Source organism: Gadus morhua, chromosome 16, assembly GCF_902167405.1.
Source record: "Gadus morhua chromosome 16, gadMor3.0, whole genome shotgun sequence".
Lineage (NCBI taxonomy): Eukaryota > Metazoa > Chordata > Actinopteri > Gadiformes > Gadidae > Gadus > Gadus morhua.
Window position 1 is genome coordinate 1,803,781 of NC_044063.1, and position 19,037 is coordinate 1,822,817.

Consider the following 19,037-nt stretch of genomic DNA (forward strand, 5'->3'; position numbering starts at 1 on the left):
TTGTGGGGTACTGATACTGGCTAGTATCACCGGCTACACACGGAAACCTGATTTGCATGCAACCTTTATTTTATTTATTTTTTGCATGCAACCTCTTGCGGGCCATAAAAAAATTAAGAGGTGCCGCATTTGGCCCACGGGCCGCTAGTTGAATAGGCCTGGCCTACAGTATAGAGCCGCATAGATGGGTGCATGGGGAGTTACAGTATTGTGGCGTAGGCCTACAGTAGGCTATGGTATAATAGGGTGGAATAATGCAGGGGGTTTTGAACAGTGAAGTAGTGCAACACAGCAAAGTAAAGTGACCTAGTGAGGTATGAGCAGCATAAGATGGATATAACGGATGAACGCAGTTGGTATGGGAGTGAAGAATAGAATATGATCTGTACGAATCCTATGTTCCTAACGCAGATAGAGTTATTTTCGTGAGGTCAGAGGCACTTTTCCGAGGACTCTGACGTCACGACCAAGAGGCCCCCTCATGGGTTGACGTTCGGAGCTCTGTCTGGGGGGGGGGGAGCTCTGCCCAGACTCTATCTCACACCCAAATCATTCTGGACCGCCATGGATGAGTTTTTTCGAAGTTATATTTATTGATTGCTTTTAGGCTTAAAAAATAATCATTTATAATTTGACGTGATTATACTTCTGTCTGTCTGTCTTTCTCTCTGGTTGTCGGTCGGTCTGTCGTCTGTCACTGACGTGTTATGTCCACTAGAGGTCAGTCACCATGGAAAACATTTATTATATATATATGTGGTTAGGCCTATATCCAATCTCCGCAATAGGAGCAGAAGGATTAAAAAATGAGTCATTACAGGAGTCGTTTTACTGGGGAGGCTGCATTCACATCGTCTACAGATTCAGAACATGAGTCAGCCGTGACGGAGAGAGAGAGAGAGAGAGAGAGAGAGAGAGAGAGAGAGAGAGAGAGAGAGAGAGAGAGAGAGAGAGAGAGAGAGAGAGAGAGAGAGAGAGAGAGAGAGAGAGAGAGAGAGAGAGAGAGAGAGAGAGAGAGAGAGAGAGAGAGAGAGAGAGAGAGAGAGAGAGAGAGAGAGAGAGAGAGAGAGAGAGAGAGAGAGAGAGAGAGAGAGAGAGAGAGAGAGAGAGAGAGAGAGAGAGAGAGAGAGAGCATCCCACCATAGTCGGTGTATCGCAGCCGTTGTCCGACGTGTCCGACGTCTAACCCGAGAAGCAGATTCTCCAGATCAACCAGATCACCAGATTCACCAGATCCATCCTCCACTACAGGCTTGTGTTCAGGTACGTTCTGCTGGGTTCGAGCCCCGCCGTATTGTTATTGCGTCGCTGTGGTCGGATGTTGTTGTGTGGGTTGGGCTCCGTGTCGTGCTCATGGAGGATGTTCGTGTTGATCGGAGATGGCTCTTCTGTGACGCATTTCATCACCGAATGGAGACTATCGGCCCGGCTGGTTGGCCGGACACCGCGGGGTCCAGGCCACTTGGTGTCCGGACATCGCGGTGTTCAGTACCGCGTTGTTTTCCGTCTGATTCGTCTCTCCTCCCCTGCGTCGCACCAGCCGCCCTCCATCCTCTACGCACCTCGGGATCCTCTCTCCACCCACCGAGGACCCACCCAACGTCCCACACTACACCACCCTGCAACCCCCTACAGCTCCCTACACTACACTACCCTACTTCACCCTACACCACCCTAGGGCAGAAGCGGTGCATTGCGTTCATTCATAGTGAGGATGCGTGTGGTTGTGTTACGGGTGTAAGATGGAGGATGGAGAGGGCCACGGTTCTGGATAGGCCGACAAGCCGACATGAAGACGTTATCACATCTCGTGTTCCATATGTTATCATTTATATTAATGTTAGTGTTGACAGCATCTCGAAGGGGTGTGGTTTTGTTTTGTTATTTGTCAGTGAGTAGAAACTGAATTTAAAATGAAGCTCCTGTTATTGCCCGTTATTATTGCAAATCTGATAAGATCCGTTCCGGGTCATCCCACTATGAAGCGTTTTAAAGATTATAGCCCATGGGCTCACGATGAAGAGAGCGAAACGCTCCGCGGTTAGGCTCAGGTTTACACCCCTTTAATAAGGAGAATAACAAGGTTCACACCCCACCCCAGGTTCAACCATGTTATCAAATTATATTGTTATCATGTCATGTTATGTTATCATGTTATTATGTAATCATGTCATGTAATTATGTTATGTCATGTTATTGTGTTTTTATTTTATCATGCTATTATTTTATCATGTCATCATGTTATCATGTTATCGTGTTATTATGTTATTATGTTGGTATGTTGGAATGTTATAGTCTTATCATGTTATCATGTTAACATGTTATGTTATCATGTTATTATGTTATGTTATTATGTTATCATGTTATTATGTTGTCATGCTAATATGTTATCATGTTATCATGTTATTATGTTATTATGTTATCATGTTGTCATGTTCATATGTTATGTTATTATCTTATTATATAATGTTATTATGTTTTGTTATTATCTTATTATGTAGGGTAGGATATATATCTTTACAGTAGTACAGATATAATGTCGGGTAGATAGGATGTAGGGTTGTATGGATTAGGGTGGAGGGTAATATAGAGGGGATATAGGGTAGGATAGGTTAGGTATGATGTAGCGTATATACTTAGGACGTAGAGTAGGGTAGATATGATGTAGAGTAGAGTAGATATGATATAGAGTAGGATAGGTATTATGTATGTTAGGTATGATGTAGGGTAGACATGATATAAGGTAAGTATGATGTAGAGTAGGTTTGATGTAGGGTAGATACAGGATGTAGGGTAGGATAGGTATAATGTAGGGTAGGTATGATGTAGGGTAGGATAGGTTTGATGTAGGGTAGGTATGATGTAGGGTAGCTATGATTTAGGGTAGCTATGACGTAGGGTAGGATAGGTATGAGGGAGGGTAGATAGGATGTAGGGTAGGGAAGAGGCGGTGTAGGGTAGGTATAATGTAGGGTAGGTATGATGTAGAGTAGGTGTGACATAGAGTGGGTGTGACGTAGGGTAGGTATGACGTAGGGTAGGTATGACGTAGGGTAGGTATGACGTAGGGTAGGTATGTTGTAAGGTAGGTGTGACGTAGGGTAGGTATGACGTAGGGTGGGTATGACGTAGGTTGGGTATGATGTAGGGTAGGTAGGATGTAGGGTAGGTATGATGTAGGGTAGGTATGACGTAGAGTAGGTATGATGTAGGGTGCAGCCTGCTGCCTGACGTCCTCCTGAATGGTTCAGATGATGAGTTTAGTTTGATTCCTTCTGTTTGTTCTGGAGTCTCTGGAGATGTTGACCTCCTCCCCCATCTCCCCCTCCTCCCCCATCTCCCCCAGGCTGAGGGATGACCAAAGAGGAGAACCAAGAGGAGCAGCGCGAGGAGCGCGACCAGCAAGAGGAGGCGCAGGCCCAGCGAGAGGAGGAGGAGCGCTTCACCGAGGAGGAGGAGGAGGGAGAGGGAGAAGGAGACGACTATGAATTAGAAGAGGAGGAGCAGGAGGAGGTGGAGAAGGAGGAGAGAGCAGAGGACGAAGAGGAGGAGCCGGAGGAGGAGGAAGGCAGGAGACAGGAGGAGGAGGAGGCGGTGGAGGAGAGGGAGGAGCCACAGCCTGGAGGAGAGCAGGCGGTGGTGACGGAGCAGCTGAGCCCCGTCCAGGAGCCGCAGCGCCGACCCATGGTTCACCCCTCGGCCCAGGCCCCGCTGCCCAAGGACTACGGTAACTTACAAATACAAAGAAATACATATAGGTCTATAAATACCCGTCACATACCCCCCACTCAGCTACCACCCTTTCCCCCCCCAGCCTTCACCTTCTTCGACCCCAACGACCCGGCCTGCCAGCAGATCCTCACCAGCCCCGACACAACGATCCCAGAGCTGTTCGCCATCATCAGGCAGTGGGTCCCCCAGGTCCAGCACAAGATACACATCATCGGCAACGAGGTACACACACACACACGCACACGCACACGCACGCACGCACGCTCGCACACGCACACACAGACACATACACACATTCACACACTCACTCACACACACACAAACACACATACGCACACACAAGCACGCAGAGTCTTACCTGTTCCTACCCACTTACCTCCTCTCTCCTCTTTACTATCTCCTCTATCCTCTCCTCTCTGCTCTCCTCTCTTCCCCCTCTCCTCTCTCCTCTCCTCTCCTCTCCTCTCCTCTCTCCTCTCCTCTCCTCTCTCCTCCTCTCCTCTCTGCTCTCCTCTCTTCCCCCTCTCCTCTCTCCTCTCCTCTCCTCTCCTCTCTCCTCTCCTCTCCTCTCCTCTCCTCTCCACTCCTCTCCTCTCCCCTCCTCTCCTCTCTCCTCTCCCCTCCTCTCTCTCCTCCCCTCTCTCCTCTCTCCTCTCTCCTCTCCTCTCTGCTCTCCCCTCTCCTATCTCCCTCTCCTTTCCTCTCTCCTCCTCTCCTCTCCTCCTCTCCTCTCCTCTCTCCTCTCTCCTCTCTCCTCTTCTCTCTCCTCCCCTCTCTCCTCTCTTCCCTCTTTCCTCTCTGCTCTCCCCTCTCCTATCTCCCTCTCCTTTCCTCTCTCCTCTCTGCTCTCCTCTCTCCTCTCTCCTCTCCTCTCTCCTCTCTCCTCTCCTCTCTGCTCTCCCCTCTCCTCTCCTATCTCCCTCTCCTCTCCTCTCTCCTCTCTCTGCTCCTCTCTCCTCTCCTCTCTCCTCTCTGCTCTCCTCTCTGCTCTCCCCTCTCCTATCTCCCTCTCCTTTCCTCTCTCCTCTCTGCTCTCTTCTCTCCTAGATCTTGAAGCGTGGTTGTCATGTCAACGACCGAGACGGACTGACGGACATGACGCTGCTCCACTACAGCTGTAAGGCTGGGGCCCACGGAGTAGGTAAGACAGGTGGAGCGACAGACAGGTGGAGCGACAGACAGACAGACAGACAGTTATAGATACATACAGACAGACATACAGACAGACAAATACTCAGACACAGATAGAGCGACAACCAGTTAGACAGTATACAGTATACAGACAGAAGGACAAGGGTATACAGGCAGTCCGACAGACAGGTCTACAGAGAGTCAGACAGGTCTGCAGAGAGACAGGTCTACAGAGGGTCAGACAGGTTTCCAGAGAGTCAGACAGGTATACAGAGAGAGAGGTTTACAGAGAGTCAGAGCTGTGTGTGTCAGAGAGACAGACAGGTCTCCAGAAAGACAAACAGGTGTGTGTGTCCAGAGAGAGAGACAGGTCTCAGAGAGTGAGAGGTTTGTGTCCCGAAAGTCAGACCGGTGTCAGACAGACGGTGTGTGTCCAGAGAGACAGACCGGTGTCAGACAGACGGTGTGTGTCCAGAGAGACAGACCGGTGTCAGACAGACGGTGTGTGTCCAGAGAGACAGACCGGTGTCAGACAGACGGTGTGTGTCCAGAGAGACAGACCGGTGTCAGACAGACGGTGTGTGTCCAGAGAGACAGACCGGTGTCAGACAGACGGTGTGTGTCTCAGAGAGACAGACAGTGAGACAGCCAGAGAGACAGACAGAGAGACAGACAGAGAGACAGCCAGGTGTCAGACAGACGGTGTGTGCCTCAGAGAGACAGACAGAGAGACAGACGGGCGCTGTGTGTCTCCAGGGGACCCTGCGGCCGCCCTGCTCCTGGCCAGCCAGCTCATCTCTCTGGGGGCCGACGTGGGGCTGAGGAGCCGCTGGACCTCCATGAACGCGCTGCACTACGCCGCCTACTTCGACGTCCCCCAGCTGATCAGAGTGCTGCTGAGGGCCGCCAGCCCCCGCGGTACGCACACGCACGCACACACACACAGACACACACACACACACGCACACACACACACACACACACACGCACACACACGCACACACACGCACACACACACACACACGTGCACACGCAACCGCACGTACACACGCACGCACACACAGACACACGCAACCGCACGCACACACACACACACACGTGCACACGCACACACACACACACACGTGCACACGCACACACACACACACACACACACACGTACGCACGCAACCGCACACACGCACACACACACAACCGCACGCACGCACGCACACGTGTTTGTTTGTGTAGTGTGTACTCAGTGTGTTTTGTTGCGTATGTGTGTGTAGTGTGTACTCGCAGTGTGTTGTGTGTGTGTAGTGTGTACTGACAGTATGTTGTGTGTGTATTGTGTACTGACAGTGTGTGTGTGTGTGTGTGTAGTGTGTACTGACAGTGTGTGTGTGTGTGTGTGTAGTGTGTACTGACAGTGTGTAGTGTGTACTCACAGTGTGTTGTGCGTGTAGTGTGTACTGACAGTGTGTGTGTGTGTAGTGTGTACTGACAGTGTGTGTGTGTGTGTGTGTGTAGTGTGTACTGACAGTGTGTGTGTGTGTGTGTGTGTGTGTAGTGTACTGACAGTGTGTGTGTGTGTGTAGTGTGTACTGACAGTGTGTGTGTGTGTGTAGTGTACTGACAGTGTGTGTGTGTGTGTGTGTGTGTGTGTGTGTGTGTGTAGTGTGTACTGACAGTGTGTGTGTGTGTGTGTAGTGTGTACTGACAGTGTGTGTGTGTAGTGTGTACTGACAGTGTGTGTGTGTGTAGTGTGTACTGACAGTGTGTGTAGTGTGCACTGACAGTGTGTGTGTGTGTGTGTGTAGTGTGTACTGACAGTGTGTGTGTGTGTGTGTGTGTGTGTAGTGTGTACTGACAGTGTGTGTGTGTGTGTGTGTGTAGTGTGCACTGACAGTGTGTGTGTGTGTGTGTGTAGTGTGTACTGAAAGTGTGTGTGTGTGTGTGTGTGTAGTGTGTACTGACAGTGTGTGTGTGTGTGTGTGTAGTGTGTACTGACAGTGTGTGTGTGTGTGTGTGTGTAGTGTGTACTGACAGTGTGTGTGTGTGTGTAGTGTGTACTGACAGTGTGTGTGTGTGTAGTGTGTACTGACAGTGTGTGTGTGTGTGTAGTGTGCACTGACAGTGTGTGTGTGTGTGTGTAGTGTGTACTGACAGTGTGTGTGTGTGTGTGTAGTGTGTACTGACAGTGTGTGTGTGTGTGTAGTGTGCACTGACAGTGTGTGTGTGTGTGTAGTGTGTACTGACAGTGTGTGTGTGTGTGTGTGTAGTGTGTACTGACATTGTGTGTGTGTGTGTGTGTGTAGTGTGCACTGACAGTGTGTGTGTGTAGTGTGTACTGACAGTGTGTGTGTGTGTGTAGTGTGTACTGACAGTGTGTGTGTGTGTGTAGTGTGTACTGACAGTGTGTGTGTGTGTAGTGTGTACTGACAGTGTGTGTGTGTGTAGTTCTGAACTCCACCTGCAGTGACTTCAGCCACGGCACCGCCCTTCACATCGCCGCCTCCAACCTCTGTCTGGGCTCCGTCAGATGTCTGCTGGAGCACGGGGCCAGCCCCGTCGTCAGGGTAACCACCGCCCCTCTCCTCCGGCGCTCCGGGTGGTCCTGAGTCTGGTCAACATGGACCCCCTCTCATCCATCTCCTCCTTTATTTTCCCTCCCCTCCCTCCCTCCCTCTCCGACCTCTCCCTCCTCCCTCCCTCCTCCCTCTCTTCCCTCCTTCCTGACTCACTCTCTTGTCTCCCACTCCTCCCTCCCCCTCTCTCCCGCTCTCTCCCTCCTCCCTCCCTCCTCCCTCTCCTCCCTCCTGACTCACTCTCCTGTCTCCCTCCCCTCCCTCCCCTCCCTCCCCCTCTCTCCCCCCTCCCCCTCCTCCCTCTCCTCCCTCCTTCCTCTCTCTTCCCTCATGACTCACTCTCCTGTCTCCCTCCCCCTCTCTCCCGCTCTCTCCCTCCTCCTCCTCCCTCCCTCCTCTCCCTCCTCCCTCCCTCCTCCCTCCTCTCCCTCCTTCCTCTCTCCTCCCTCCTGACTCACTCTCCTGTCCCCTCTCCTCCCTCCTCCCTCTCCTCCCTCCTTCCTCTCTCCTCCCTCCTGACTCACTCTCCTGTCCCCCTCCCCTCTCTCCCTCTCTCCTCCCTCCTGACTCACTCTCCTGTCTCCCTCCCCCTCCCTCCCCCAGAACGATAAGGGCCAGGGCCCGGCCGACGTGGTCCCCGACCCCATGGACATGACGCTGGACAAGGCGGAGGCGGCGCTGGTTGCTAAGGAGCTGAAGATGCTGCTGCTGGACGCCGTGCCGCTGAGCTGCCTGCTGCCCCGCGCCACGCTGCCCAACTACGACAACATCCCGGGGAACGTCATGCTGTCCTCCCTGGGGCTGAAGCTGGGGGACCGCGTGCTGCTGGACGACATGAAGGTGGGGGCAGGGGGCGGAGGTCAGAGGGCAGGGGGTGGGGCAGGGGTCAGAGGGCAGGGGGATGGGTGATGGGTTAGGATGGAGTTTGTTGTTAGGTAAGGCAAGGGTAATGTTAGTAGTTAGGGTGGGGTTAGATGTTAGGGTCATGGTTAATGTCAGTACCAGGAATAGGGTTCGGGGTTGGGAGGTTAACACAGCCTACCCCCAACCCTAGAGCTACACAACAGCCATTGGTGCATCTGTCACCACGACAACCAGACAGCGTTGCTATGATACGACACCGGGCCTCTACACCTCATTAGTCCTTATTCCGTATTCTATGACATATTTACATTACTTCTGTGTATCTGATCTTTCAGGATTGTTTGTTTCTTACCTCAATGATCATTTTATACCAACGATGTTACAAACGATGTTTAGGACGCGATGTGAAGTTTTGCGACGTAGCGTCGCGCGGTTGTTGCTATAGTAACCCTGGTGTTGTTGGTTGTTCTGAACCGTGTGTTCCGACTACGTAGCCCCGTAGCAACCCGAACACAGGCGACGGCATCTCATCTACAATCCCCCCCAGACAGGTGGGTGGGCCGCGTTGCCCGCGGCGACTGAATCCGTTACCGTGGAAACCTAGAGGGACCGACTCCGGGACCTCATCCATAGTCGGTTGAGTCAGACTCTGGGTCTGAAATCTGGGAAGAACTTGACACATTCCCTTCAAATAATGTATTTGTTAAGTAATTAATTAACGTAATGATCAGTTAGCTTACCTCTTCCCTGCTTAGCGCCTTAGCCAACACCTAGCTACACCTAGCTAACCTCAGCTAACCGCTATCACAGCGCTAACATTACTGACAGCCATCAGAAATATACATTGCACCTGACAGGTCGGAGGTCAGGTCCCAACTAATGTAACGCTGAATGATATACCCTGCTCTTTGAATCAGCTTGGATGTCCTGTGTTTCTCCCCTCCTCCTCTCTCCCTCCCGTCCCCTCTCCCCCCCTCTCCTCCTCCCCTCTCCTCCTCTCCTCCTCCCCTCTCCTCCTCCCCTCTCCTCCTCTTCTCCTCCTCCACTCTCCTCCTCCCCTCTCCACCCCTCTCCTCTCCCCTCTCCTCTCTCCCCTCTCCTCCTCCCCTCTCCTCCTCTCTCCCCTCTCCTCCTCCCCTCTCCCCTCTCCTCCTCCCCTCTCCCCCTCTCCTCCCCTCTCTCCCCTCTCCCCCTCTCCTCCCCTCTCCCCCCTCCAGCCCGGGACTCTGCGGTTCTGTGGGACCACTGAGTTTGCGAGCGGCCAGTGGGTGGGGGTGGAGCTGGACCGCCCCGAGGGCAAGAACGACGGCAGCGTGGGCGGAGTCCGCTACTTCATCTGCCCCCCCAAGCTAGGTACCAGTACTACTGCAATACTAGTACAATACTAGTACAATACTACTTCATCTCCCCCCAAGCTAGGTACCAGTACTACTGCAATACTAGTACAATACTACTTCATCTCCCCCCAAGCTAGGTACCAGTACTACTGCAATACTAGTACAATACTAATACAATACTAGCACAATACTACTTCATCTCCCCCCAAGCTAGGTACCAGTACTACTGCAATACTAGTACAATACTAATACAATACTAGCACAATACTAGTACAATACTAGTACAATACTTCTTCATATCCCCCCAAGCTAGGTACTATACTACTGGAATAATACTGCAATACTACTGCAATACTACTGCAGTACTACTGCAATACTACTGGGATAATACTGCAATACTTCTATACTTAAATATAATAAGCCACAATATACACAACACAATATCTGTGTAAGGTAGATTTAATAGTATATCTGACAGGTGCATTGTGGTCCTCAGGTATCTTTAACAGGCCTATGTTCTGTATTGTGGTCCTCAGGTGTATCTAACAGGTGTATAGTGGTCCTCAGGTGTATCTAACAGGTGTATTGTGGTCCTCAGGTGTACCTAACAGGTGTATTGTGGTCCTAAGGTATCTTTAACAGGCCTATGTTCTGTACTGTGGTCCTCAGGTGTATCTAACAGGTGTATTGTGGTCCTCAGGTGTATCTGACAGGTGTATTGTGGTCCTCAGGTGTATCTAACAGGTGTATTGTGGTCCTCAGGTGTATCTAACAGGTGTATTGTGGTCCTCAGGTGTATCTAACAGGTGTATTGTGGTCCTCGGGTGTATCTGACAGGTGTATTGTGGTCCTCAGGTGTATCTAACAGGTTTATTGTGGTCCTCAGGTGTATCTAACAGGTGTATTGTGGTCCTCAGGTGTATCTAACAGGTGTATTGTGGTCCTCAGGTATCTTTGCGCCGGTGTCTAAGATCTCCCGGGCGGTGGAGCAGCCCCCCCCCCGCGGTCATCTCCGCGCCCCGGACCCCCCGCCTCGACCTGGCCTCCCGCCTCGCCAGCAAGACCAAGAAGGAGAAGAAGAAGGAGAAGGAGAGGGAGAGGGAGCGGGAGAAGGAGAGGGAGAAAGGTAAGGCTGCTAGGAGCTTCGTGGACTGAGATGTTTCCTCCAACATCCCTGGGGCCGGGCTGGTCTCCTTCCTTTAAAGGTTGTGTCGGCCATGTTGGCTGACGTCACTTCTGTCGGTATTTGAAGCGAGATCCCAAACAAACAGAGCCCGCTTGCCCCTCCCTCTGTGCTTCGTGCATCCAGTAAAAACTACCATGAACGCAGCGCAAAACCCCTAAAGACCCACCCCGTGTCTGTGATCGGTTGGAATACTATTTACTTGGTTTTGAGTGGTAGGTAGTACCATTTGTTTTGGTGTACGATCTCGGAGCGTAGGCTGCCTACAGAGGCACTCTTTTTTGCGGCCTGCTTATGGGGCGGCCAGCTAGCAGATCACCAGAAAGATACATGATCTGATACCAGAGAGAAAGGATAAGGGTTTGAGACCCACGGCCTGTCTGGGTTGGAGTCCTAGAATCTGGGCTGGAGTCCCAGAGGAAGGACCAAGTTCCTTTAGGTCGGGTTGGAGTCCCAGAGGAAGGACCAAGTTCCTGTAGGTCGGGTTGGAGTCCCAGAGGAAGGACCAAGTTCCTTTAGGTCGGGTTGGAGTCCCAGAGAAAGGACCAAGTTCCTTTAGGTCGGGTTGGAGTCCCAGAGGAAGGACCAAGTTCCTTTAGGTCGGGTTGGAGTCCCAGAGAAAGGACCAAGTTCCTTTAGGTCGGGTTGGAGTCCCAGAGGAAGGACCAAGTTCCTTTAGGTCGGGTTGGAGTCCCAGAGAAAGGACCAAGTTCCTTTAGGTCGGGTTGGAGTCCCAGAGGAAGGACCAAGTTCCTTTAGGTCGGGTTGGAGTCCCAGAGAAAGGACCAAGTTCCTTTAGGTCGGGTTGGAGTCCCAGAGAAAGGACCAAGTTCCTTTAGGTCGGGTTGGAGTCCCAGAGAAAGGACCAAGTTCCTTTAGGTCGGGTTGGAGTCCCAGAGGAAGGACCAAGTTCCTTTAGGTCGGGTTGGAGTCCCAGAGGAAGGACCAAGTTCCTGTAGGTCGGGTTGGAGTCCCAGAGAAGGGACCAAGTTCCTTTAGGTCGGGTTGGAGTCCCAGAGGAAGGACCAAGTTCCTTTAGGTCGGGTTGGAGTCCCAGAGGAAGGACCAAGTTCCTTTAGGTCGGGTTGGAGTCCCAGAGAAGGGACCAAGTTCCTTTAGGTCGGGTTGGAGTCCCAGAGAAAGGACCAAGTTCCTTTAGGTCGGGTTGGAGTCCCAGAGAAGGGACCAAGTTCCTTTATAATAATCATAATAAGAAGAATGGATTACATTTATATAGCGCTCTTCTAGACACTCAAAGACGCTTTACGGTGAAGGGGGGACCTCACTCACCACCACCAGTGTGTAGCCCCCACTGGGATGATGCACGGCAGCCAATCTGTGCCAGAACGCTCACCACACACCAGCTGGAGGTGGAGAGTGAGGGAACTAATGAGTCAGCCAATTACACAGAAGGAGATACATACAGTACTAATTGTACTATATGTATTACTATGTGTATTACTTATGTATTACTGTGTGTATTAGTACTCATACTTGTTGTCCCCCCAGCCCTGAAGAAGAAGTTATCGGAGGAGCTGCTGGACCCAGAAGGTCTCAACGTGGAGCTGGGAGACCAGGTCCTGGTGGCCGGCCAGAAGATCGGCACAGTCCGCTTCTACGGGAAAACCGACTTCGCTCCCGGTGAGGAATATCTAGGATATATACTTCTGCTATCTATCCCCTGCACTCCTACTGTACACATACAGTGGTAATAGTACTGTACACATACAGTGGTATTAGTTAGTACTTTAGTACTGTATACACATACAGTGGTAATAGTACTGTACACATACAGTTGTATCAGTTAGTACTTTAGTACTGTATACACATACAGTGGTAATAGTACTGTATACACATACAGCGGTATTAGTTAGTACTGTAGTACTGTATACACATACAGCGGTATTAGTACTGTATACACATACAGCGGTATAAGTTAGTAGTGTAGTACTGTATACACATACAGTGGTATTAGTACTGTACACACATACAGTGGTATTAGTACTGTACACACATACAGTGGTATTAGTTAATGCTGTGTCCCTGCATGCTGCTGGTTCTCAGTGCTACTGATGAGTGTATAGTATAATGACCACCAGGGGGTGCTGTGTCCCTGCAGGCTACTGGTTCTCAGTGCTACTGATGAGTGTATAGTACAATGACCACCAGGAGGTGCTGTGTCCCTGCAGGCTACTGGTTCTCAGTGCTACTGATGAGTGTTTAGTATAATGACCACCAGGGGGTGCTGTGTCCCTGCAGGCTACTGGTTCGGAGTGGAGCTGGAGATGCAGACAGGGAAACACGACGGCTCGGTGTTTGGCGTGCGCTACTTCACCTGCCTGCCCAAATACGGCGTGTTCGCTCCGCCCTCCCGCGTGCAAAGGTCAGCCATCACGCTTCGTTTATTTAGGCATCCATACGTTGTTTTTTATTTAAGTATCTTTATGTTTTATTGATATGTATTTGTATGTAGGCCTATTTGCCTTTGAACATATATGTATATACTGTATGTGTACATATGTATGTATATCGATATGCATTTATATTATTTATTTATTTTACTATTCCTTTTTGTATAATTGTTCTATATGTTGATCTCTTAATCATGGTGTTAGATTTTTCTGTACCAATTTCTCTGCTCTAGAGGAAAGGAGAAGGACTGTGTACAAATTGAATATAAGCTAAATAAAAGTTAAACATTTAAAACAAAAGTACATAAAGCATACATGTGATACAGGGTATTTGATACAGCTGACAAAGTCTGACATTGATGAGGGAGTCTTGGATACAGATGAGGGAGTCTTTGATACAGATGGTAGAGTCTTTGATATAGAAGGTAGAGTCTTTTTGAAACTGGTAAGAGAGCCTTTGATACGGATGAGGGAGTCGTTGATACAGGAAATACATTCTTTGATAAATGTGATCCAGAGTATTTGATCCAGAGTGTATGGTCTAGAGTCTTTGATCAATCATCTTTGATTCAGAATCTTTGATGCCAAATTAGTGTTTGACACAGTCGATTGGTGTTTGATATGGGTTATGGGGTCTTTGTTACAGGTGATAGGAGTCTTTGATATTGCTGAGTGAGCCTATGTGATACAGAGTATTTGATCCAGAGTTTATGGTCCAGAGTCTTTGATCAATCGTCTTTGATTCAGAATCTTTGATGCAAAATGAGTGTTTGATACTGGTGATTGGAGTGTTTGATATGGGTAATGGTGTCTTTGATACAGGGGATTAGAGTCTTTGATACAGGGGATTAGAGTCTTTGATTAATGGATACAGAGACTTTGATAAAAAGTCATTGATTCAGAGTCTTTGATTCAGAACCTTGATATGTGTAATATAGTCTTTGATACAGGTGATTAGAGTCTATGATATGGATGATAAAGGCTTTGATACAGGTGATTAGAGTCTTTGATACTGGTTATTCGCGTCTTTGATATGAGTCTTCGATACAGGTGATTAGAGTCTTTGATATGAGTCTTTGATATGAGTCTTCGATACAGGTGATTAGAGTCTTTGATATGAGTCTTTGATATGAGTCTTCGATACAGGTGATTAGAGTCTTTGATAGGAGTCTTCGATACAGGTGATTAGAGTCTTTGATATGAGTCTTCGATACAGGTGATTAGAGACTTGGATATGAGTCTTCGATACAGGTGATTAGAGTCTTTGATATGAGTCTTTGATATGAGTCTTCGATACAGGTGATTAGAGTCTTTGATAGGAGTCTTCGATACAGGTGATTAGAGTCTTTGATATGAGTCTTCGATACAGGTGATTAGAGACTTGGATATGAGTCTTCGATACAGGTGATTAGAGTCGTTTAGCCACATTAGAGTCTTTCGTGCAGGTTTTAGAGAGTATTTGATACAAGGATTGATGGTCTTTAGTACAGGTGATCAACAATCTTCTATACAGTTAACAGAATCTTTGATACAGGGGATAAATCATCTCTGATCCAGGGATAAAGGATACAGGTGATGAAGGATACAGGTGATGAAGGATACAGGTGTAAGAGGATACAGGTGATAGAGGATACAGGTTATAAAGGATACAGGTGATAGAGGATACAGGTGTAAGAGGATACAGGTGATAGAGGATACAGGTGACAAAGCACTAAAGATTGTTTTCCTGGTTCAGAATCGGAGGACCGAAGGAAGGTTTCCAGAACGACAACTCTGCGGTGAAGAAGGTTCACCAGGTCTCCAGTAAGTAGACACGGCTTTATTACCTGAACCTAGGTCAGTACTGAACCCAGGTCAGTACTGAACCCAGGTCAGTACTGAACCCAGGTCAGTACTGAACCTAGGTCAGTACTGAACCCAGGTCAGTACAGAACACATTTCGGTACCTGAACACCTGAATACTGGTCAGTATTGAACACAGGTCAGTACTGAACTCAGGTCAGTACTGAACACGGGGTTGGTTCCTTCTGATCCCTGTTTTGGTGAACCCCTAAGCTCCACTCTGAGGGTGAATGTGTGTGCGGTTCATGACTGGAGGTGTTTTGTTTTTCAGTGTCTCAACCCAAACGGAACTTCAACACGGTGCGGTCTCCGAAAGACCTCACCTCAGAGAACTCCATCTCCAGGTAGACAGCGAGACACACACACAGTCACACAACCACACACACACACACACACACACACGCACACACAGATAGAACCCCCCCCACACACACACACACACACACACACACACACACACACACACACATACACACACACACACACACACACACACACACACACACACACTCACACAGATAGAACCCCCCCCCACAGACACACACACACACACACACACACACACACACACACACACACACACACACACAGATAGAACCCCCCCACCGACACACACACACACACACACACACACACACACACACACACACACACACACACACACACACACACACATTGACTAACTCAATATTTAAACAATTCCTCGTTTTTTAACCTTGAGACTTTTTCTACTGCTCCTCCTCCCCTCCTTCTTATCTGTCGATCTTCTTGCCTTCTATTCCTCCACCTCTCTTCCTCTCCCCTCTCTCCTCCTCTCCTCCCCTCTCCTCCTCTCCTCCTCTCCTCCTCTCCTCTCTCCTCTCTCCCCTCTCCCCTCTCCCCTCTCCTCTCTCCTCTCTCCTCTCTCCTCTCTCCTCTCTCCTCTCTCCCCTCTCCTCTCTCCCCTCTCCTCTCTCCTCCTCTCCTCCTCTCCAGGTTACTCTTCTGCTGTTGGTTTCCATGGATGCTGCGTGCGGAGATGCAGTCCTAATCACTCCTTAATCTCCTTCACCCTCTCCTCCCACTCCTCCCACTACTCCCTCTCCTCCCTCTCCTCCCTCTCTCCCTCTCTGACTCTCTTCTTGCTGTTGCAGTTATACATTCATATTCTCGCGTCGTAAATCACTTTCAACCTCCCTCCCTCCCTCCCTCCCTCCCTCCCTCCCTCCCTCCCTAACTTTACGTGGGATGCCTCCTGGAGGTTCAGGTGGGGTTAGGGTTCGGCCTGGCTGGTGTACCTGCTGGTTGAGTGTTCCATCCCGCCTCCTGTCACTCAGAGAGACTGACAGTACCCCAGCGTGGGCTCAGACCCTAGAAGACAAAGAGCAGGCTCCAGGAGAGGATGTTTGGAGCTCAGCCGTCCCAGCCAGGTGTGCTGGAGATGTGGCTTGATGTTCCTGTACTTTACGGGCAGAACAATGATAGAAGTGTCTGCTCTTCGAGTGGGAACTAAGAGTCTGAATAGATCACTTCTTTAGGAAACCCATCGGAACCAACAGGATCCCAAACTTTATCACTAACTCGTGGTTCAACCTCCAAACTCAACTCCAACTAAAGTTCAGTGTTTCTTACTCAACCACTAACTAGCGGTACTTTTTAACACTAACTAGCAGTATGTTTTCACACTACCTAGCAGTATGTTTTAAAGCTACCTAGTGGTACGTTTTAACACTAACAAGTGATACGCTATAACACTAACTAGCAGAATGATTTAAAACTAACTAGCAGTACATTTTTACACTAACTAGCAGTACTTTTTAACCCTATATAGCAGTACGTTTTAACACTAACTAGCAGTACGTTTTAACGCTAACTGACAGTATGTTTTAACACTAACTAGCAGTACGTTTTAACGCTAACTGACAGTATGTTTTAACACTAACTAGCAGTACGTTTTAACTCTAACTAGCAGTAAGTGTTGAGGTGTTTCTTCCATGTTCCTTGGTTCAGGGCCAGAGAGAGATCATCTCTATCTAACGTATGCAAACATTAAAGCCAACATGCCAAAGAAAGCCCCTTCATACCATACATGGTCGTCCACGAGGGCGGGGCATACGGTCCAACCAATAGCAGCACTGATGCTTTCAGCGCTACCCCATCTAGAATATAATAATATAATAATCATATATATTCATACTAGGTTGAATATATTCATTGCAATTGATCCAGTAAGACAGTATGTCGAGCCCACTGTGTGTTCCTGTCCCATATCTGGTGTAATCCACTCACTGCCCGCTTGATTCACTTGGAAGTGAATATTCACTTGGAAGTGAATATTTCCTAACCCTGTCAGAGTTGATAACAGCAGAGAGGTATTCTGCCCTCATGAGGTTCTGAGTTGGTTGGTGTTTACCGTGAGGATAGATTGATGTCCTGATCCGTGGAGGAGGGCTTGTCCTGTCGTGTTATCCCCCTCGTCTCCTCTCTCTGTCCTCTCTTCCTCTCCCCCATCACCCCCCCTCTCCCCCATCCTCCCCCGTCACTGAAGGAGTGTCATCACCCTTGAGTCCTGCTGATATATAGCCATATGTAATCTGTGTCTGTGTGTGGAGATGCTGGTAATGTCAACGTTGCTCTTTAAGTACACTGACGTGTGTCGCACACAAACACACACAAACACACACCTCTAGATCTCTGATGACTCGGTGAACACAGCTCTAGCTCTCTGGTGACTGGGTGAACACAGCTCTAGCTCTCTGGTGACTGGGTGAACACAGCTCTTGGGAACAGGGAAATAGGCGAGGTGTCCTATAAATCATTTAGACTGGAAACAGAAGAATATCTGAAGTAGCTCAGTAGACCATTCCAGCTCTCTGTGTTCTAGATAATTCTCTTTGCTGCGCTATGTTGTATAAACTAGTCGGAGAGACTAGTTACAACTTGTCAATGAACTATAAATGTTGCTATTTACCCTAGCGCCTCCCTAAGGAGGATAATGTGGTGTTCACCTCCACCTCAGTTCAGACCGCGACCCTCTGATCCGACCAGAAGGGGGCGCCAGCGGGCCGAGGGGGTTTTATGAAGATAATCGATCCTTTTATTACTACAACTAAATGTTCGTTGTGCTGGATTGACAAACTGAAGTTACCGGTCGAACCCATTCTGTTTAAAGCTGAACATATAAATACAACGTTTTACCGTTCCTCATACCATCATCCTGAATACAATTTGGATAGTTCACTAAGTGTACTTTATCGTTTACTTTGTTTTGTAGTCCCACACGTTGTGAGGTCAGGGGAGAAGACCATGTTTGTGTTCAGTGTTGAAATTAAAACTCACTGCATGCTCTCTCTCCCTCAATCGCCCTCAATCTCTCTCCCTCAAACTCTCTCTCTCTTTCTCTCTCTCTCTCTCTCTCTCTCTCTCTCTCTCTCTCTCTCTCTCTCTCTCTCTCTCTCTCTCTCTCTCTCTCTCTCTCTCTCTCTCTCTCTCTCTCTCTCTCTCTATCGTAGTATTTCATTTTTAAAGACAGTTTTGTCATCTCTTCCGCATGAAACTGCTTCTAATATCAGTGATAACTTTATGAATACAATAATAAAAGATAATTGATGTGGTTTTCTACTTTTGTCTGTCTGGTGTTTGATTGACAGAACGGCTCTCTGTGGCCCTCTACGGGCCAGCGGTGTTAACGAAACACAGAACTGGTCCATAATGCCTCGTGTGTTCCCCTTAATATTATGAAGGGAACCCCTTAAGCCATCACTAGATGAAGGTACTCCTTTAATAAACCCCCTTTTCCCCTAAAGTCTCAGATATCGCCAATCTGTCCTTGCTAAAGAAGTCCTCGCGACGCTGCTGTCACACAGCTCCCAAAATAACGAGTAGTAAAAAATAAAAAACACCACGCGGAAAATGAATTGTACCAAGAAGCGTTTATTCAGGTTGATAAACATACAGGGCCGTCCGTGCGTAAAACTATCTTATATCCTTC

At 48.9% G+C, this 19,037-nt stretch overlaps 1 protein-coding gene across 1 annotated transcript; it reads left to right on the plus strand.

Moving 5' to 3' along the window:
• The first annotated feature begins 1,131 nt into the window (after positions 1 to 1,131).
• clip3 (CAP-GLY domain containing linker protein 3) lies at positions 1,132 to 18,667 on the plus strand. The gene is given in 15 exon segments (XM_030381851.1): positions 1,132 to 1,263; positions 3,347 to 3,727; positions 3,815 to 3,954; positions 4,780 to 4,873; positions 5,620 to 5,781; positions 7,303 to 7,421; positions 8,034 to 8,270; positions 9,512 to 9,647; positions 10,580 to 10,620; positions 10,622 to 10,757; positions 12,324 to 12,455; positions 13,074 to 13,197; positions 14,961 to 15,028; positions 15,339 to 15,411; positions 16,043 to 18,667. Coding segments are annotated over 14 exon segments (1,890 nt in total). The 5' UTR covers positions 1,132 to 1,263; positions 3,347 to 3,354; the 3' UTR covers positions 16,098 to 18,667.
• The last annotated feature ends 370 nt before the right edge of the window (positions 18,668 to 19,037 follow it).